The sequence below is a fragment of the Amblyraja radiata genome, chromosome 1, assembly GCF_010909765.2.
Source record: "Amblyraja radiata isolate CabotCenter1 chromosome 1, sAmbRad1.1.pri, whole genome shotgun sequence".
Lineage (NCBI taxonomy): Eukaryota > Metazoa > Chordata > Chondrichthyes > Rajiformes > Rajidae > Amblyraja > Amblyraja radiata.
Window position 1 is genome coordinate 20,112,613 of NC_045956.1, and position 22,888 is coordinate 20,135,500.

Here is a 22,888-nt window from a genome sequence, read left to right on the forward strand (position 1 = left end):
ACATCTTTGGAGTGGCCCCATAGCAGAAGCGTCCACGTCACAGGGCTGGAAACTGGAAATATCCCGAGCTAATTCTGCTACCACCATCATCTATTGCGACAAGTGATGGCTCCCACTGATTGTCGCCGGAAGCTTGCGTCCTTTTCAGGACGGACGATGACAGCGTGGCCAACATTTGAAACATGGGAGATGGACACGAAAGAAGAATCCTTGGAGATTGTGAAGAAATCGCAGGACCCGGAGAAAACCCACGCAGGTCATGGGGAGAACATGCAAACTCCGTGTAGACAGCGCCTGTGATCAGAATCAAACCTGAGTCTATGGCGCTGTAAGGCAGGAACTCTACCGCTGAGCCACTGTGCTGCCCAAAATCTAGCATTAACTTGCATTTGGAAGAAAATGAGCTGATTAGGGACAGTCACCATGGCTTTGTCCATGGCAGGTCATGTCTTATGACTTGATGGAGTTTTTTGAAGAGGTGACAAAGGTGATCGATGGTGGTTGTTATGGACATGGATTTTAGTAACATCACCTCTTTCTTGATCTCTAACTGCCCTAGCATATTAATATTCCCCACACTGACCTCACTGTGCTCCATTTCCTTCTCCTTGTTGAATGTAGATTCTAAGTACTTGTTTACTATCGCCTCCACATCGTCTGACTCGAGGCATTAATTCCCTCATTTATCCCTGTATTTCTCCCTGGTTACCCTCTCTCTTTTACTGTACACCTAAAAAATCTTATACTGTAACTGAACAGAGAATTACAAGCACTGTGCCTTCGCAAATGAGTGGGGCTATCGCACACACCACTTAGCTTGCTTCAGGTTGTTCTTCACCAGCACTGTGTACAAGTTGCCACATCAGAAGGGAATGCCATGAATCCTAGTTCTATGCTCACGTTCATTTGGTCCCATTATCAGTGTGAGGGCTGCAGTGAATTTGGGAAAAGATCAAATATTGGTAGAGGGCTGTGCTTATTGATTCTCAAAACCAATGCTCCAGTTTGAATAGAACTGCGATTGTTCTGTCAGTCTGTCGGCATCAGCAGCAGTAATGGTCTGATATCAAATGAACCATTTACAGACTTATCTTTCCAAAACTACACTTGACACGTACACTTGTTCCTGATGTCGCTTTGGGTGGGTTTTCAAGTCATTCATTCATGACACTAAATACTGATGTTTGGAGCATAGGAACATCAGAAACATATTCTCCAGGACGTATGGATGAAAATATTTGGAAATATTCAAAAGCTGAGGCAGCATCCATGGAGGGAAAAAACAAATATTTCAGGTTAATGGCCTTTCATCAGACCTGCTTGGAAGTTCCAGCATATTTACTATTTGTTTATTTCAGCTTTCTGGAACCTAAAAGCTTTTGATTTGTAATTTGCATTAGTTTGGTTTATTATTGTCATGTGTATGGAGGCACGGTGAAAAACTTTGTTTGCATTTTATCCAGTCATGTCATACTATATATGAACACAATCAAGTCATACACAAGTACAACAGTTAGTGCAAAGAGAAAAAGAGTGCCCCATATAATTTTACAGCGTTTTAGCACAGTTAAAGAAAAAGTGCTGATTAGAAAAGGTGCAAGCTCCGCAATGAGGTAGGTTGGAAGACACTCTAGTTGATGAGAGGATTGTTCAGTAGTGTGATGACAACAGGGAAGAAGCTGGTCCTAAATCTGGTGATATGTGCTTTCAAGCTTTCTTTATCGACATTCTGGCTGACAGCAGAGAGAAGAGGGAATACCCAGGGTGAAAATTGTCCTAGATTATGTTGGCTGCTTTCTCGAGAGAGCATGGTGTAGATGGAGTAAATTGTGGGAAAGTCGGTTTGATTGACACATTGAACCACATCAGGACTATCTGCAATAGTTTGCAGTCTTGGGTAAAGCTTTCGTCAAACGAAGCTGTAATGTATCCCAATAGGATGCTTTCTGCAGTGTTTCTAGAGAAGTTGGTGAGAGTCATTGGAGCATTTCTTAGTTATCTGAGGAAGTAGAGGCATTGGGGTGCTTTCTTGGCCATAGCAGTATATTCTTTTGTCTGTTATACAATATGTCTTATATTCTGATGTAACACATTATCAAAGTATTGCAACAGAAAATTTTAATGATATAGTTGAGACAGGAAGTATGTGCTCATGCATGACTTAGTTCACGTTGATTATACTTGGCATTTGGAGAGAAAATTAGTCACTGATCTTTTTTTATTTCATACTGAACCTCTGACAAGTTTGTAACAATCTGACCATTGATTGTTCTCACTAGGACCATTTTATTGCCACTAATCTCTTCTCATGAATGTGTGAATCTGTGGAATTCTTTGCCACGGGAAGGCTGTGGAGGCCACCAGTGGATAATTGAATAGATAGATTCTTGATTAGTACGGGTGTCAGAGATTAAGGGGAGAAGGCAGAGAATGGGGTTAGGAGGGAGAGATAAATCAGCCATGATTGGATGGCAGCGTAGACTTGGTGTGCTGAATAGCCTAATTCTCCTCCTATCACATGATCTTTTGACCCCATCTCAAGAACTGTGTTTTCTCTATCTCCCTCAATTTGCCCACCAACCTGAAATTTTGTTTGACTGCCTTCCATCGTTTTGGGACTCTTTAGGGCGGAAGCTAAAGACTCAGGGGCTGATTGAAAGAAATAAAACTGAACGTTGATTTTTCATTTCTGGGGAAAGTTTAAAGGTGATATGCGGGGCAGGTTTTTGTACACAGAGTGTGATGGGGGCCTGGAACGCATTGCCAGGGGTGGTGGGTGGAGGCAGGTACGATAGTGGCATTTAAGAGGGGTTTAGATAAGCACATGAAAGTGCAGGGAATAGAGCGATGTAGATCATGTGCAGGCGGATGATATCAGTTCAGTATCAGTTCGGCATTATGTTTGTCAAAAACATTGTGCGCTGAAGGACCCATTCCTGTGCGATACTCTTCGATGTTTTATGTAAAACTTACTCTCGGCTTAAATCTATGTCCTTTTGATTTTAATATCCTTAGCATGGGAAAAAGATTCTGACTGTCTATGCCTGTCTATGCCTTTTGTCATTTTACAAACTTCTCCCAGGTCACCTCTCTCAGGTCAACCCTCAGCATTGTTCATTCCACAGAAAACAAACCTAGCTAATCCAAAGAGAGAGACAAAATGCTGGAGTAACTCAGCAGGACAGGCAGCATCTCTGGAATTGCATCTGCATTTTGTGTGTATCATCAGTTTCAACCAACATCTGCAGTTCCTTCCTACACTAGCTCATCCATTCTCGCCACATATCTATCTCCTATGCACTCTCTCCAGGGCAACAACATCCTTCCAAACTACACAAAATACTCCAAGCACAGTCTAACTAGTTTTTTTGTAACGCTGCAACATAACATTCTAATCTTTATATTCTTCGCCACGACTGGTGAAGTCATACATGCTGCATGCCTCTTTTAACTCACTATCTAGCTGTGCTCCTTCTTTCATGGAAACATAAACTTGAACACCAATCTAACCATAAATGTTGAAAAAAACAGCCGAGAATATATTCAGTTTAACTATCTAACAATTTCTCACACACTGGGCTTTTGACTCCATCCTCCTTATTAGAAGGGTATTCAAGGGAAGTGGCATAAAACAAGACATTCATGACAATTCCCTTCCTGTCTCTGGAAACAGAGATCTTATTGCATCTGCAAACACGTCCGATGTATTATAAATGCAAAAGTGGTCAATGAAGGGAAGTGTCAGTATTATGTTTATTGTCCTGTTATTAGATAAATGGAATGAACTGACTACAGCATCACAGATCACTTATAAATGCAGCGCATCTGCAGAATTAGAGAATCTATAAAAGCTGCCTTTGTCTGACTTAGTCTTTTGCCAACGGTGGAACATTTACCCTTCACTAAATAAGCCAACTTCAAATCCTCTGTATAATATGTTTATTCATCAGTACTTTTAATAGCTTACATTTAAACTTGAGCAGATAAATCTCACAAAATCGCTGATAGAGTCATAGAGTGATACAGTGTGGAAACAGGCCCTTCAGCCCAACTTGCCCACACTGGCCTACAATGTCCCAGCTACACTCGTCCCACTTGCCTGTGCTTGGTCCATATCCTTCCAAACCTGTCCTATCCATGTACCTGTCTAACTGTTTCTTAAACATTGGGATAGACCCAGTCTCAACTACCTCCTCTGGCAGCTTGTTCCATACACCCACCACCCTTTGTGTGAAAAAGTTATCCCTCGGATTCCTATTAAATCTTTTCCTCTTCACCTTGAACCTATGTTCTCTGGTCCTCGATTCCCCAACTCTGGGTAAGATTCTGTGCATCTACCCGATCTATTCCTCTCATGATTTTTTACACCTCTATAAGATCACCCTTCATCCTCCTGCACTCCATGGAATAGAGACCCAGTCTACTCAATCTCTCCCTATAGCTCACACCCTCTAGTCCTGGCAACATCATCGAAAATCTTTTCTGAACCCATTCAAGCTGGACAATGTCTTTCCTGTAACATTGTGCCCAGAGCTGAACACAATACTCTAAATGAGGTCTCACCACCATCTTATAAAACTGCAACATGGCCTCCCAACTTCTATACTCAATACTCTGACTGATGAAGGCCAATGTGCCAAAAGTCTTTATGACAACCTTATCTACCTGCGACTCGACCTTCAAGGAACCATGCACCTGACGTCCTGGATCCCTCTGCTCTACAACAGTCCCCAGAGGCCTACCATTTATTGTGTAGGTCCTGCCCTTGTTAGACATTCCAAAATGCACCACCTCACACTTCTCAGTATTAAATTCTATCAACCAATCCTCAGCCAATCGATCCAGATCTTGCTGCAATCTTTCACAATCATCTTCACTATCTGCAAAATCACTCAATTTCGTATCATCAGCAAACTTGCTAATCTTGCCCTGTATGTTCTCATCCAAATCATTGATGTAGATGACAAAGAGTAATGGGCCCAGCACCGAACCCTGAGGCACACCACTTGTCACAGGCCTCCAGTCCGAGAAGCAACCTTCCACCATCACCCTCTGCTTTCTTCCATGGAGCCAACTTGCTATCCATTCAGCTATCTCTCCTTGGATCACATGTGATCTAACCTTCCAGAGCAGCCTACCATGTAGAACCTTGTCGAATGCCTTACTGAAATCCATGTACACAACATTTTACAGCTCTGATCCATTTTGGTCACGCCTTCAAAAAAATCTATCAAATTTGTGGGACACGTACTAAACCATGCTGACTATCCCTACTCAGCCCTTGCCCATCCAAATGCCTGTATAACCTATCCGTCAGAATACTCTCTAGTAACTTACCAACTACAGATGTTAAGCTCATCGGCCAATAGTTCCCAGCATTTTCCCTGCAGCCCTTCTTGAAAAGAGGTACAACATTTGCCACCCTCCAGTTTTCCGGCACCTCTCCTGTATTCAAGGACGACTCGTAAATTTCAACCGGGGCTCCCGCAATTTCCTCTCTAGTTTCCCGCAATGTCCTCGGATATATCTTCTCAGGCCCTGGAGATGTGTCTACCTTCATGCACGATAATACTTTCAGTACTTCTTTGACGGTAACACTGACTGCTCTCAAGACACTTCCATTGACTGCCCCAAGTTACTCCAGCCTACTGTCTTTCTCCTCGGTAAATACAGACGAGAAATACTCATTGAGGACCTTGCCCATCTCCTGTGGTTTCACACAGAGGTGACCGCTTTGATTCCTGAGATTCCTGAGAGGTCCCACTCTCTCTCTAGTTACCCTTTTCCATATTTATAAATTATTTTGGGAGTGTGACAACTTTCTATTCATTTGAGTACATTAATTAACAGGCACAAATGATACGGAACAATGCATTATCCAATGACCTAGGGCATTAAAGGAAAAGTTTTTAAAATGATTTGTTTATTAATCTGAAATCAATATGTTATCACAAATGTCACAATGAAATTCTGAAAAAAAAAATTTCCTGTGCAATTTAAGTGACTTGATTAATTCAAAATGAAAATGGCATGTTTCCTAACTGGTAAACTGATTAAAATGTTTGATTTTAGTTTCCCTTTACAAGTATGAATGATGATAAAATGTGACAATAACGGACAAGAGTACAGAAAATGGCACGGTGGCACAGCGGCAGAGTTGCTGCCTTACAGCACCGGAGACCTGGGTTCGATCCTGACTACGGGTGCTGTCTGTACGGAGTTTGTACATTCTCCCCGTGACCTGCGTGGGTTTTCTCCAAGCTCTTCGGTTTCCTCCCACACTTCAAAGACGTACAGGTTTGTAAGTTAATTGGCTTGGTTTAATTGTATAAATGTAAAGTTATTCCTAGTGTGTGTGGAGGATAGTGTTAGTGTGCGGGGATCGCTGGTCCAAGGGCCTGTTTCCACACTGTATCACGAAGCTAAACTGTAGTAAAACAATAGGCAAAGAACTGGATTCTTCTCTCATTCACTGTAACTTCAGAAAATCCATGCAATCCTTGATGAAATAGCATCATTTCCATTTACATCACTGGGCTAAAAGTTGTTGGCAGAATAATAACAGGTTTAATGACCCTTGTTATTACTGTATAAATCACCCTGCAATTAATGCTGTGGAAGAAATAACCTGCCAGTTGGTAATCCCCACAAGCTGTTGGTCAATTTTGTACCATTTCAAATATCAGCCTTGTGAAAAAGAATGGAAGCTTACTCTGATCTCTTCTTTAATGCCGCAAAATTACAACACGTGGAGCCTTAGAGTAACGTTCTTCCTTGGCCCAGTATCAGAATATGAGAAAAAAAGTGCTCATTACTTCAAATGGTCTGTGCCTTTTGTTTTTTCCAATCCATTCTTTCATCCAATCTTTCTTTCTTTTTATTTCAATCTTTTCTATGTCTCTTTAATTTATTATTTTTCTGTTCCCATTATTACCTTGGAAACACCAGAGACTGCGGATGCTGTAATCTGGACCAAAAAACAACGTGCTGGAGGAACCCAGCGGGTCAAGCAGCATTTGTGGAGGGAAATGGACAGACAATACATTGGGTCAGGACCGTTCTTCAGACTGATGGAGTGAGGGAGGGGGGGAGGGGAGGGGGAGGGAGGGGGGGTAGGGGAGGAGGGGGGGGGAGGGGACTGGAAAAAAATGATAGAAGAGGGCAAACCCTGGTAAAAGTGATTGGTGGATTGAAAGAGGGGGGAAACCTGCAACCCAATGGCATGAACATTGAATTTCCAAATTTCAAGTAATACCTCCCTATACCCCTTCTCTTCCTCCCATCTCCCTGCTCCTTTATGCAATTTTCAGGTAATTATAGGGATTAAAATATTGTTTAAAAAATGAAAAGATTACTTTCTGCTTGTTCTTAAAAGCCAGCAGTGACATGGCAAAACGGCCAGGCATCTGCCACAACCTGGAACTTCTTAATGGTTCCAATTAGCTTTTTACCTTAACCTCACCTTTCAAATTATTGGAAGTGCCAATCATTTTTCCATGTTACTGCAAATAACAAATAATATGCCATCTTTTCATTCTTGAAGACAATATTTTAATCCCTATAATTGCCTAAGGATTGCTTGTCCCCATTCGCTGCTTTACTGAAATATTGAATTCCTTGCGTGGCTTCCTGAAAAAAATAACTGGAATGTGAAAGATATTTGCATTTTAACACACTGGACATGAAATGACTACACAGCAATTTAATCCAAGAGCAATTGCATTATATTGCACTGAATGAAATATAAACTTATATTTTCTTAGATTCTTCACAGAATGACCAAGGAAGTTCAGTGTAATAATTTATCCAAACAAAATCAATACTGAGGAAGTGAAAAAATACAATTTCTGTGAAAGCTATCCAAGTTTTTCTTAAACTTTGTACTATTTGTGAACTTGTTTACCACCAGCCAGTAGTTCATGAGCTTGAATCTTGGGGACATGTGCCATTCAATAGTTGTCTTAGAATGGCAACATAATCCAGTCCTAGCTGAGCTGACAGACGGAGTGCCAGAAGCCATCCCATACTGGAGAAAGGAACAACCAACAATGTTTAATATGACACCTTTTGAGAAGCAACTCATGCTGTCTCTGAAGTGAATATGACAAATGCTAAAGAAGCACATGCCAACAATATCCTGAAGAGAGACACAAAAAGCAGGAGTAACTCAGCGGGTCAGACAGCATCTCTGGAGAAAGGGAATAGGTGATGTTTCGGGTCGAGACCCTTCTTCTGACTCGATATCCTGACTTGGCAGTATGAATAACTAAATACAGAGTAAAACACACAGGTTTGGTTAAAGAGGCTAAAGGATCAAAAGGTTGTATGTTGAACTTGAATGGTTGCAAGGTTTTTCCATATACTTTGCCGAACGTCAAAACAAGTAGGATGTTTATTGTCCAATATCTTTACAATGTGCACTAGATTTTGCATTTATTACATGGTTTGCTAAATTGAAGGAATTAGCTTTCAAACAAAGACAAGCTTTCTAAAGATCTCGTATCTTTTGGATGGATGTTGGATTCTGATATAAGCCACTATTACTGAATCTGCAATCATTCATAAATCCAGCTCTGGATACTGTGGCCAGACAGTTTTCTTGTGGACTTTGAACAACAAACTGGATTTAAAATCATTAGAAACCAGCATCTTATACCATCTGCAACTTCTTGGATAGCATTCACAGAAGTTGTATTTTTCACTTCCTCAGTATTGATTTTGTTTGGATAGATTACTACTCTGAATATATGAAATAACCCAGTGCTTAATAGGTTCAATTTATCCAAAGAACTTCATTGGAACGTTGTCAAAAATAATTTGACAACTAAGATATGTGACAGCTTCAACCCACAAAATATTAGCAATGCCTGAACATTTTGAGTGGGTAACTCATGTTTTTTTTAATGTATTTATAAATAAAGTAATTCACAAAAATAGAAAGATGAAATACTTACTACCACAATAATTGTATGCAAGAATACGAAACAGTACACCAGGAGTTAATTCTGTCCAAACAATGCAGTAAGAAAAAACCCCATTAAGCAGTGACATCTGACCTCTCTCGGAAATTATATTGTTTGAATTATAGTAATTGTTAGGTTAGCATTTTCAGTAATCACTTGTTTGTAGCAAGCTTCAGCAAGCATCACACATTGTTTGTGGATGCACTGTTATCAAAGACTTTGGGGCCTTTCAGCTAAAAAACTGGGAATTTTGATGGCATAGTATTTCCTTAAGAATGCATTAAATTATCTGCTCAGGTTTTGGATTGTAGTCTCAATTTCTAATATTTTTATTCAGAAGAATATACATAAATAACTAAAGCAGTAGAGCACAGAAACAGATAATGAATAGAAGCTATGTTGAATTGTCATTGTGGTCATTGCTAAACCACAGAGTAACTTTCGGCTGTTGTTGCGGCTCACGTTGTGGCCCCTGAGCGCAGCGCTTTCTTTGGGCCGGCATCGCTGACAGGACGCGCTCAGTCACCATGGGATTCCCTCTCCTCTGTATTATGGTGAAAGTCATCACAGGGCATTTGGAAAATATAATAATATTGGGCAAAGCCAATGATGCCATGTGTTTAATGGAATAGTCATGGAGATTCAAATAATTTCTGTTCTATTTATGAATAACTTATCACACAGAACCATTTTGGCTGATCAGCTACAGAAATTTACCTCCAAATCTTTTAAGGAAACTGTGTGCAACATCATTCAAAAATAACTGCATTTTTACATGGAGATATCATTATGTTTATGCAATCTTAAAGACAATTGGCAAAGACAGTTACATGTTCAGTCTAAAATGAACTGTGATCTATGAAGTTATAGATATTTTTCTGTGCCTAGTACTGTTTATTCAGATGAAGAACTGCACTGAATTTTCTCAATCTTACATGAGAATCTAAGCAAATTTTATTCACCTCTATTAAGCATTTAAAATTGATCAAATGTCGTTGTGGCTATCCCACGAGGTTGAGGATGATGGTCTATGTTCCATTGTTTTTCTGCTCACAGAACTAAGATGCCCGTGCGTGTGTTTGTTTAACGTGTACTTGAGGTTGCACTCCAAGAAGCACACGGTCCTTCACAAATCAATCAACTAGTTCCAATGGCAAGGGAACCAAGATGATTGGAGCTGATAGATCTGTTGCAGCCTTCATCCGCCTTCACAGCCGTTGTGTTTGCGGTAACTTTGTCCTCCCGGTCCGCCGTTGAGGTCTTGTACGTTGGATCGTTCTTAGTCAGGACCCTCATCCTCGACCTTACCGCCATGGGTGGCCCTACCAGAAGCTGGTGCTTCTGACGGCATCGCTCTCAGAAGCATGAGGGCACGCAAGCCTCTTCACCACGACAAGGTAAACAATCCGAAGAGGATTATCAAATGTAATATTAGGTAGAATCAAAAACTGCTGTAGGAACTCTGTAAGTCAGAGAATGGTTTGTGTCTGTCTATTTTCCTCCACAGATGCTGCTTGACTCGCTGTTCCTCCAGCAGTTTGTTTATTTGTTCAAGATTCCAGTATCTGCAGTCTCTTACGTTTCTCTTAAGGACATTAGGCATTGATACAGAATGTGTTGTTAATAATAGGCGCTCCCTTGTCCTCAAAGGACGATAAGATGCAGCATAACGCTATTCCTAATCAACCCCAATAATGTATCTGAGCAAACAGAATACTTTACTAAAATATTTGCAGCACTATACATGCTGTCCACTGAGGATGAATTTCCAGTCTTATTCCACACAACCTTGGAAATCCTGTAAAAAATAGTTTTTTTCCCTTACATTTTCACATCATGATTTCCATCTCATCTTCAGGAAGCAATCAGGAAATCACCCATTTCCGGGGTCTCTGTGCGAGTTCACTAATATATTACTGCATGCATGAGACATAATGTTGTACAGTAGGTTCACCTGGAACTGTGATTGAAAACCCCACAAAATCTCAAGTTGGATATTTACTAAACATAGGAGACTCACATTTGTTGCTATTTCTATATTATATTATATTTTTATAAGTAAATTATAAGTTACAGCAAAATCATATTTTAAATACATTGTACAATATTTTAATGAGAATCACAGAACAGAGTTCAGGTGCAGGGTCAATTTTAATCATTGTACTGAATAAGTTCAGAGGCTATTAAATGAACTTGCTGACCATTGTCACTGAATTTTTGAATTATAATATAAAAAAATAAATATAAAAGCTGAATCCAAGATTCTAGTGATATTCAGCCATCGGTTGCACTGTTAACAACTGAAGTTTTGCACCAAATTTATATGGAAAAATATGAACACAAATAAATCAGTTAATCTATATTCAAGCTAAATCCTCCAATGTACAATGAATAACTATAAATAAATAAATGGAGTCTTGATTCATTCTAAAATAGGAATGGGTTTCACATTGGAAATGAAAATGATTGAGGTGCGCATCTTAAATCACTGAACTTGCTCCTGGACATATTAAAGACAAAGGTAATGTAGGTAATGTTGACTCACCCAAGCCCAGTCATAGGATATACAACAGTACAACACAGGAATAGGGCCCTTGGCTCATAATGTCTGTGCTGAACATGATGCCAAGAAAACTAATCTCATCTATCTGCACATGATCCCTATCCCTCATTCTTCGAGGATTACATTGTAAAAATATTCAATTTATCAATTTAAGATTTCAAAACTGATAAACAATTCTACTGTTGGCTTTTTTTCAATATTAGAAAACATGTTGTTCAATCCTGCACACTTGGCTTTAGAACATTCGCTGAGAGACTTAGAATTTGTGCCGTTTTTATTTCTCTTTATTTTACTCGCAGCAAAGTCGCAGCAGGAATCTGGATACCTTTGGCTGCCATTTACAATATACAGATATTAATGAAAAAAATAGACTCAAAGAACTGCAGATGCTTGAATATAGAACAAAATACAAAATGCTGGAGGAACTCAGATAGCATTTGTGGAGAGAATAAAAGCGGTATTCACACTGTAATGGGAGCCTTAAAATTTCCAAATGCATGATAATTATTTTGCACGTCATTTGAAGCCCCCGTTTAATAATCTACTCTTATTTAAATAAGATGTGAGATTGGATCTATCCAAAAATCATAAAAAGGCAATGGCAAAAGTTCAGGTCTTATGCAAGCTATTTAGCTACTGCATAAGATATAAGATAACAACAATTTCTATCTACTTTGTCATCTATTGCATCAGGTGTCATCTATATACATAACAGCTGGAGCAAAATGTATCCAAATTATAAACTTTAAAGATGAGGCAAAAATAATGAGCATTACAGTAGCCTTTAGTTACTCAAGAGAGGGTTTTGGAAAGGATCACCATCTGTAATTGATATGAAAAAAGAATGTGTTGTTGGCTGCACTGTTGAACAACTTTACATTATTGATCATTAATCTTGCAGGAGCAGTACCACAATTGTTCATCCTAAAGGAGGGTTGTCAAATGCTATTAGAATGGGGTATCTTTGATAGATGGTGCATACAGAATGAAGCAATCATTTGAATAAGGTCATCTTCAAACATGACAGTATGCTTAGCATAAAACAATAACAACACAGTACTATTTTCTCAGTGCTCACTGGTATTGTGGTGGTTTATGTCATATATAAGATAGTTGTAACCCAGATGAAGATCTGCATTTTGTGACGTTGCATTGTCCACGATGATCTCCCGGCTTCACTCTGGAATTCATCTGGAACATCACCACCCATATCCCATCTAGGCCAGCCCCAGCATGTGTCCTGTGGTTCCTCAAACCTGAACAGCCGCTTCTCTCCAATATTTCCCAAAAGCCAGAATTCCCAGGTGGAAACATCAGGCCATCGGTCACATCATCTAGAGAAAGTGTGGTGACTGTGGGACTCAACTGAGTAGGATAAGAGCAAAATACAAAATACAGGGGAAACTCAGCAGGTCAGGTACATGGACATGGATAGGGGATGTTTCAGGTCGGGACCCATCTTCGGATCATAAAATAGTCCGGGATTAAAGAGTGAAATCTTGAAGAGTCTTGGAATGAGGAGATTGGTTGTGATATTAAAGAAGTGAAGGAAGATTGTAATTAGACACGGTAGGATTCACAAGAGATTGTTAGTTTGAGGAAATGAGAGTACAAAGCTATCACATAGGATATCCTCATTATCCGCTCTGTAAGCCTTTAGAAAAATGCATGAGACTAAATAAGAATTATTGGAAGTTGTCCTTCGGGTCTTCTGATGCAATCGCGAGGATCTTGGTCCAACTGCGCTGAATCCTCCTGGCAGCGCCTGGAAGGGAATGTGTTCTGTGTGTGAATTGTAGGGTTCAGCTTGGGAGACCCAGAGAAGGAATAGAAAGGCTGAGAAATATATCCTCCTTCCGGGAGTTCACCTCAACCAGATCTGGCAAAAATCATGGCAACAGCATTAGGAACTGAGATAAGGTTGCCTGCAACCAGGGATCTCTCTTGGAAGACAAATACTTGCTTCATTTGGCAAGCACCAGCTATCAAAGGTACTGCGTTCTATGAACAAATACTGTATGTGCATTTCTGGACTCATGTTGAATTACTACGAAACACAGTGGGCACCGGCCGGAGGCGGCATCCCAGCGATGAGAGAGATGTGGGAGGTGTGATGGAGGCTGCGGGGCCGTTAGTCTGAGTGGTAACGGTGAGTAGTGGGAGCAGAATCTGTCACCCATCCGCCTCAGGCACCTCCCTGGGCTGTGTACCTGTCCCCTTTCGTTATGTGAGCAGTTCCGAGCCAGTCCCCATGTGAGCAGTCCGGGCGTGAGCAATGCCAGTGTGAGCAGTGCGGGTGTCAGCTGTCCCAGTGTGAGCAGTGGGAGTGTGAGCAGTGGGGGTGTGCGCTGTCCTGGTGTGAGCAGTGGGAGTGTGAGCAGTGGGGATGTGAGCAGTGCGGGTGTGCGCTGTCCCAGTGTGAGCAGTGGGAGTGTGAGCAGTGGGGATGTGAGCAATGCGGGTGTGAGCAGTCCCAGTGTGAGCAGTGCAGGCGTGAGCAGTGCAGGTGTGAGCAGTACCAGTGTGAGCAGTGTGGGTGTGAGGACCAACAGCGAGGTACTGGCCACGGTGCAACACGAGCCCACCCCGCCAACTAAACATATTGCCGTGAATGATTGAGAAACAAATATTTTAATTTGGAAAAATACATCCATACTTACTGAATCCACATTGGTAAACCGACGCGCGCTAACAGGGTGTTGCCGAGCCGCTTGTCTGGGGTATGGGCGGAGGCAAAACCAGTTCATCCATAAAATGACCTGTTCATGTGCCGCCTTTTAAAAAGGCATGTGGCCAATTGTAGCATGTTGTAAAGTAGATCACATAACCTTTTCCCAACAAAAACACTCTTGTCTTTCATTCCTATCACATCGACTTTAAAATTGACATTGAGATTCTATAAATGACTACATGGCTTTCATCCTATTGGCATTGGCTTTTTATTGTTGGGTGCACCAAGATACCGTGAAAAGTTATGGTGGCATGCTGTAGAGTCAAATAATACTATACATGAATAACACCAAGGCAAACATAAGTACTACAGATATTGCAAAGTGAACAATACTCAAAGGCAAAGTGTTATTTTGTTATAGTGTTATAGCATTCTAATTACTGGGAAAGTGTAAATACAAAGTGCAAGGTCTGAAATGAGGTAGGTTGGAAGATCTTGATTGCTCCCTTAGCTTGGTAATCCTTTCAGTTGCCTGTCAACAGGAGGAAAGAAACGGTTCCTGATTCTAGTGGTATGTTCCATTAAGCGGTTAGTGATTAAGAAGGAACTGCAGATGCTGGAAAATCGAAGGTACACAAAAATGTTGGAGAAACTCAGCGGGTGCAGCAGCATCTATGGAGCGAAGGAAATAGGCAACGTTTCGGGCCGAAACACTTCTTGATACAGCATGGAAACAGGCCATTCAGCCCAATGTTTGTATCTTCTTTCTGACAGGAGAGGGGAGAAGAGAGAATGACCTGGGTGAAAATGGTGCTTGATTATGTTGGCTTCTTTCCCGAGGCACAAGAAGGGAGATAGAGTCGCTGGTGGGAGACTGTTACATCCACAACTCTCTGTAATTTCTTACGATCTTGGGCAGAGCTGTTGCTCAACCAAGCTATGGAAGTTGGTAAGATTCATTGGAGACATGTTGAACTTCCTTAGTCTTCTGATGAAATACAGGCATTGCTGTGCTTTCTGGGCTGTAGCATCAATGTGGTTTACCACCAGGTCAAATTGTTGGTGATCTTTATGTAGAGAGAGATTCGACAGAAACACATCCTTCATACCACAAGTTACCTGCTGGACTATCCAGTATCCACTTTTATGCTAATCCTACCACAACCATTTTTATTATTTTTACATTCCTATCAACCCCTCCAGATTCTACCACTCCCCACAGAAATGATTTCCAGTGGCCAATTAATGTACCAGCCACATATTGGTTTTGGTTCATTATTGTCACATGTACCAAGATACAATGACAAAATGTGTTTTGTGTGTTATCCAGGTAAATCATCTTTACATCAGGTAGTGCAAAAAAGAAAATAAACAGTGTGCAGAATATACCATTAGAGCTACAAAGAAAATGCTGTTTAAAAAAATGCTGGGGCATGATAAGGTAGATTGGAAGATCGGGGATTCATCCCAAGCATATGGGTCCTTCAATAGGTACACAAAAATGCTGGAGAAACTCAGCGGGTGCAGCAGCATCTATGCAGCGAAGGAAATAGGCAACATTTCGGGTCGAAACCCTTCTTCAGACTGAGTCCTTCAATACTTTGATTACAGTGGGGAAGAAGCTATTCTTGAATCTGGTGTATATTTTGGGGATGTGGGAGAAAGAACCAACAAGGTCACAGTAGCTCCACAAGCTGTGCTACTGTGCCAAGCCCCCTTGTTCAATCAATCCTGCTTCTCCACTCACGACTGTTTACAAGCCCAGCCTTTGCACTCTGCTGACGACAGCACCAAAGCCATTTGTCATCCTGGACAATTCCATTTCCAACCCTGCACAATCTACAAAATACCCTCTGAAACTCTCAACCTCTGCACGTACCTTGGCAATTCTCCCATTTCATTCTGTTTGCATCCAACCCTGAATTTTAAAGCAGCACGGGACGGTTGTCAATGCTGTCAAGATTTAAATTGGTTTTTTTCTGTTGTCACGATGGTTAGATTTCCATTGGGCTTATTTTCTCATTGTTTTGTTCCCAGTCTTTACATAGAAATCATGAGAAGAGAACCTCTGTGGAAATTCACCTCGTGCAGTTTCAATTGTCAGGTAGTTTGCACGCTTCAACTCCATCCTTACCTTCCATTCGTCGCCTACAATAATGGCGTATCCAAGCACAGCTCACACTGCATCCCTAAACTACACTAAACTAAATTAATTTAAATTTTAAAGAGTCTGAAGAAGTTCTCGGCCCGAAATGTCATCCATTCCTTCTCTCCAGTGATGATGTCTGTCCCGCTCCAGCTTACTCCAGTTTTTTGTGTCCATCTTACTCCAGCTTTTTGTGTCCATCTTAAACTTGCAGAGCACCCACTGGAACTGTCGAGCATGAATATGTTCATACACTGTCAGTGAACAACTGCACTCCCTTCCCAAAGCAGCTTTTGTTTTTAATTGCTGCATTAATATAATCTAGCTCCTGTGTGTTTAATGAAGGGAAAGAAACTATGCTAATCCATAAAATGGGTTGATTTTCTTTGCATGATTTCTAGATAGCATAGTTATGATTGACAATGCCTTTTTTTTTAAAACACAAAAAAAAAATTCCGGGCTTTTCAATGCATTAACCACATGTATTATGCGTTTCATGTGTTTGCATAAGATTCGCAGAAATTTGCCAAACCAAAATGGTGGCCTGAATGCTGAAATTATTAGTTTGCCCTCAAGTACAAGCTCCTATCGCCATTTTGTAGCCACTCGCTAGCTTCTCTTGTACTCCGTTAATAAAGAGCAACACATGCTTTCTTCAAATCTCACACGTTTATCCAGCAGGTAGGGAAATCAAACAGGCCAGAGAGGATTTCTCTATTAAGTTGCAAATTCATGATGAATTAAATAATCTAGTTGGGATTGTGGATAATTGTCTGGAAACAAACAGTCTTATTTCCAATCTTGGGTGCTTTGTAGCAAACCCAGCAGAAGGGAATATATGGATGTTCAAAGTGAACATTAATCGACTGAGTGCAAGGTTATATTCGCCCTGTCCTTGTTAAGACATCACTGTTAGTTCACTTCTGTCACTTTCCACTAATTATGTTAAATGTATTTAACAAAATGTATTGAACCTTGTAAAACATCTTAAAGCACATCACAGCAACGATGATCAGAAAAATACGTATCTGCATGGGATATTTAACTGAAATATCAAGGGCATTGAAAATAGATTTTAAGTAGCATGTTAGATTAGAAGAGAGTTGTTAGTGGTGGGAAGGTTTAGACAGTAAATTCCACACGTAAGAGTTATGGCAGCTGAAGGCACAACCCTAAAATGGTTAAATTTGGCCTTGACCGAGAGGCCAGAAATAGAAGATTATTAGTCTGTAGAAAAGATTAAAGAGATTGGATGGAGTGAGGGATATGAAAACACGAGTGAGGGATATTTAAACCCGAGTGCTGTTTGACAGAAGCCCCGTGAAAGAAGGCGATGAGGAGGAATTTCTTTAGTCAGAGGATGATGAATCTGTGGAATTCATTGTCACAGAGGCTGTGGCGGCCAAGTCAATGGATACTTTTAAAGCAGTGATAGATTCTTGTCAGAGGTTATGGGGAGAAGGCAGGGGAATGGGGTTAGGAGAGAGTGAGAGATCAGCCATGGTTGAATGGCGGAATAGACTTGATGGATAGAATGGCCTAATTCTGATCCTATCCCTTATGACCTTATGAGTCAGTAAACATGTCCCCTTGGCCGAATGAGAGAATAGACACGTCTTAAATTTATCAGATATCTTTCGTTTTGTTATCCATCGTTATTTTATGCATGCATTTTATCTACATCGTGTTTTATAATACATAATATATATATATTTTATAATATATATCACCTGCCCATAGGTATTAGGGCATGCGATACAGGGATTATTGCGCCGTTGCTCCATTGTATCTGATCACTGGAACAAGCAGCAGATCTTATGCACAACTGCTTACCCCACGCTATTCACAAACCATTGACAACTTAGAAACATAGAAAAACGTATTAACATCGGCGCTCAAATGCATGCACTTGTACGTTGGTGGGGTCATTTCCGTGAATCAAAATAATTGCACTTAATAACGGATTAAATTACCCAATAAAAAAAAATCCAATAATGGATATTGATATAATTAATGAGATCAGAGGGTCAATCCCCAAATTACATTTACCACACTTATCAAACGTCACAATTTGTATAAAATCTATTCGCTTTTGGGCATTAATATTAATTTTGCAGAAGATTAGTAAATTGAAAAGCAATCCCAAAATGTGAACCTGCGTGCAGGGGAAGACGGCACTTTTAACCCAATGCGGTATAATCTTCTGTATCGCTAATCGAATTCAACAGTCCAGGGTCAAAACAGACCATCTCAGATAAATTTGATTTGGACGAAGAAATAAAGTTCCATGTAGACCAAGGAACTGTAGTAGAAAACGGTTTACAAAAAATACACAAATTGCTGGAGTAACTCAGCGCGACAGTCATCATCTCCTGAGAACATGGAGAGACAACGCTTCGGGTCGGGACTCTTTTCTTCAGACAAATAAAGATGAATGCTTAACTTGCGAGGTGAGGGATATCGTGGTGCATTCCTGAATCGGAATGATCCAAGATTTTTCATAAATGGATTGTGAAATGTGAAGGTGTGGGTGACTTGCGTGAACCGTATGTTGTAGGGACAGATGGGATCTGCTGGACTGAATAGAGCCTGTTTCCTTGCTGACCAATCTGCCCCCTGGTGGTAAGTGAACAACCAGCGTCTTCAGCAGGAATTGAGCTCCCGTGCAGAACCACTTAACCGAAATATATCCTCTAACCATTGACAGTTCAGTCACAAACACGCTCCAAGGCATATTTATTTGTTTTGTTTTTTTATTTGCAAGGGATTGGGAGCATACTTTGAGATCCGATACGCTGACTGGAATCCGCAGCGAAACTGACACTCAATCCACCCGCACACAGGAGACCAGCCATTTTATGAAAGGGGGGATTCAGGCAGCTTGCAGTTGGGGTTTGGTCCGCCGGTTCCAGAGAACAAATCAACGTTGGGCTACAATAGTGAAACTTAAAAACTGCATGCAGATATTCAAGCAATAACAGCGTAATTTCTGCAATGTATGAATAAGCGGATCTGTGCGGGCAGCTGGAATTCAACTGTTCGCTTCCTTGTTTCAAATGCTGAGGACCAAAATGTTTTTACAGAGTAGGTTTGAAGAAAAGAGTCTCTATCTCCATCCAAACCATCCAAGCCGTGACGTACATCGGGTGCTTTGCTTAAGCCCAATTAATGTTTCTACAGCAGTAAAAAATAGGAACTCCATGTACTGCACAGAGAACTAAATGTGTCACATTAATATTCATATTCTGCTCGAGCACTCATACGCCCTGTCACTTGCAATGACAGGAGCGTGGAGATCCACGCAAAGGCTTTATTCCGGAGCTCTGCAAAATCGCCTTCGCGAACCTGAGTGGGAGATCTTGCCCGGTGTGAAATGACATGACTAGGGAGGAGCGCGCTTGCCCGTGTTGCAATTTCATTTTAATGCACATTCGGCGAATGAAGGTGTTTCATTTGTAAGCGACACTGAAGTTTTATTTTGCTACCCCCACCCCGCTCTCACCGCATCCACGTCAATGGGATCCCAGTGAAAGGAGCACCGGAGTCATAAATTGGACAGTGAGCATTGACTACCGATTGATACCCAACAACATATTTGTGAAGGTACACAAAATTGCTGGAGAAACTCAGCGGGTGCAGCAGCATCTATGGAGCGAAGGAAATCTGCAGCATCTGCAGTTCCTTCTTGAACATATTTGTGAAATCGGCACGGTTAAATAACCAGGAACAGCCCGATCGGATAACCCGAGCGGACAGTCCTATACGCGCGCCATTATAATATTCCTATTGAATCCAATTCATTTAATTTGTATCCTACATATAATATTACATAATGAGGAAGATTAAAGCAATTTAATTGTCCCAGCCTCATACAGAGAAAACAAAATCACAGCGGCAGCCAGCGCACACACACACACACATACACAAAAGGAAAACCTCACATAAAAAGCTGGACAGGAAAACTACGAATGCAAGTGGAATACACAATCATATCGTGGCTTGATGTTCTCACACAATGAAGACAGGCACATTTGGATCTTGTCGCGTCTAGCTGATCTGGGCAAGAAACGCCCACCCACTCCGCCCCCTCCCCCTCCATTAAAGCTTCATCTTCGGTGACTCTAAATGCTCATACACCTCCGTTCTGTAATGTTGAGAGATAATCTAGTGTGGCGGAATTTACGCTTCTCCCTCCCGACGGTACCATTTTTACAGTCACGCATATAAAACATGTACATATCCATTTACTGTGAATTTCGCTCCACTTCGTGTGTAAGCTCTATGCATTCCATTCCTATGCACCCACACACACACACACAGGGTGCGAATGACCATGCATTTGGTTGATCGCCGTTCGTTGACTAGTGTGCTTCTATGTCATGTATGTTTCGGTGTTATACCACTGCAGTGGCGTGACGTCAGCGTCATATCACCCAATTTGTGACCTACCTTGGTGACATCAGAAATAATAATGACCAACGTTAGTTTTTCTTACTGTGGTATAACCAGAACGCATCATTTGGGACCCGACCTAATAACCCACTGGTGTTTCCTCTCATCGTTAGTTATTGCCACGGTTCACTCTCCGAGTGCATCCCACTCAGCGTGTAAAACCGTAGAGGAGATGTGCTCCTGTCCCTACCTACCCGCCCACACCATCTTTACCCTTCCCCTCTCTACAGCCCGCTGCTACTTGTATGTGGGCAGTGGAGCAACTGCCATTGAGGTGGTCGTGCCACAAAATATGAACGGTGTCTGGGGGAAACAAAAATAGTTCAACACACAAGACGCATCATGCTAATAACACCCAAAACAATTAGAAAGGGGGGGGGGGGGATATGTGTTTTTGTTTTTTTCCCGCTACAGATGGCTTTCACCGCTCACGATACCTTATATCACCCCAGACATACACACACACACACAGCACAACAGCCTGGCACGGAGAAATACAACATCGCATTTAACCGGTACCCAAATTGAAGCAGATTGCTAATAAACACTAGACGAGCCGTCCCTGTCGCTCATGCTAAGGGACACAAACATTCCAATACATTTCGCATCGCCCGCTTCAAGATTACTTACATGCATTGGTTATGGCGAAGCTGTTCGCTACCTCCAAATTGTCAACATGGGGCGTCAGCCTCAGTTCATGAGAATTATGCTGGAAAATTCCTAAACGAAATGCACTGTATTCCTGATCTGCTCCTCTTGGGAATAACCCCCCTATTAAAAAGAAAATATATATATTGATAACTAGTTTTATATACCCTTACCACTGTTGATTAAACCCATCAATACAATAATAGTCCCCAGCAAGATTTAGAAGATCTTGAAAAGATATGTCAATTGAAATTACTGATACCAAAATCTGATTGACAATCTCCTCCAGAAGTAAACAGCTATTAAAAACATTTTGTGCCTATCTTCTGTTAAAAACATCCATATTAGCCACTGATTCTTGGTCTAATGCTTTACGAACGGCGATGACAATCGATAGAATTGGGACATTTCACACAAAATAATGTTTTAAAGATTTTATTTGGTAATTAAAATGATTTTTACTGGAAAGTAACTCACCGATTTGTACGCTGGTGGGGGAAGAGGCACTGAACGCCAGTCCGCATAAGCAAGAAGCCAGGAAGAGCGATATATGCTGCATAATCTTTTGCATTTCCGAAAAAAAAAGATTGCAACCGCGTTATAATCCTTTCCTTCTCAGGATTTGTTGTAAGGTTCGGGTCCTTTACATAACGCCGTTTCAAGAAAGGGGAGAGAAAAGAGAAAAAAACAATAAACACCTGGTTGATGAACGCTCCCCTTCTCTATTGAATAAAAAAAAAGCAGCAGCTGCAAGAACAGGAACAGTGGGAAAATGTGAAAAGCAGTTTTAGCACTGCGCTTTACCCAGCATCACCCCCTCAGCACAGCCACGCTGCCAGAGACATGTCCTGATTCTTAATAAATCCGAACACACGAAAAAAAAAACGATCGGCGACCGAACACATGCACGTTTCTCCCTACCAATCCAGAGAGAGGAGTTCTCTCGCAACCATGAAGCGTCCATGTTATTTCTGAATGTTGTTTCCTTAACCTATCCATTTTAACATGTTACTTACGATCTGCATATTCACCACCACCATTGGAATGACTTATTTCATCTTACCTCCCCTCCCGAACGCGACTCATTTCTAATGACAAGCATTGGTATCAGTTTGGGGAGGGGGAGGTGGCGGGTGAAGAAGAAAATCGCCTATGTCCATCGTTGTGCCTTTAATACAATTCACGTTTTTATAAAAAAAATCATAACGCACGATTTAATAACAAATAATCTACAATTGTCATAAATCAACGAAGCTCATATTAATTCCCGTTTGCTGTTGACACGGCGCTGTTGATTATATTTCAGTGCCAACCTGAAACACAAATTGTACGATAGCGATCGTCCAACATTTTCATTCATTCATTAAACATCGACCTCGCGGATGTTGGGATCTAATCGCACGGGCAGCAAACCTCTTCAAAGATATTAATCACTCACCTGATTG

General features: G+C 41.1%; 1 protein-coding gene across 9 annotated transcripts in view; it reads right to left on the reverse strand.

Annotated features, from left to right (window-relative positions):
- The window catches only part of gria2 (glutamate ionotropic receptor AMPA type subunit 2), a 115,301-nt gene extending 93,010 nt beyond the window's left edge, over positions 1–22,291 (reverse strand). For 8 of the 9 annotated variants that reach the window (XR_004411480.1, XR_004411487.1, XM_033018548.1 and 5 more), the window contains exons 1-2: positions 21,921–22,290; positions 21,426–21,566 (exon numbers count right to left, since the gene is read on the reverse strand). Coding sequence is in view for 7 of the 9 variants with exons in the window: in XM_033018548.1 (XP_032874439.1) it covers positions 21,426–21,566; positions 21,921–22,014 (235 nt within the window). In the remaining 2 variants the exon portion in view is untranslated. Of the gene's footprint in view, positions 1–21,425; positions 21,567–21,920 lie in introns of all 9 variants that reach the window. The other variant, XM_033018525.1, reaches the window with a different exon arrangement.
- Positions 22,292–22,888: the final 597 nt, after the last annotated feature.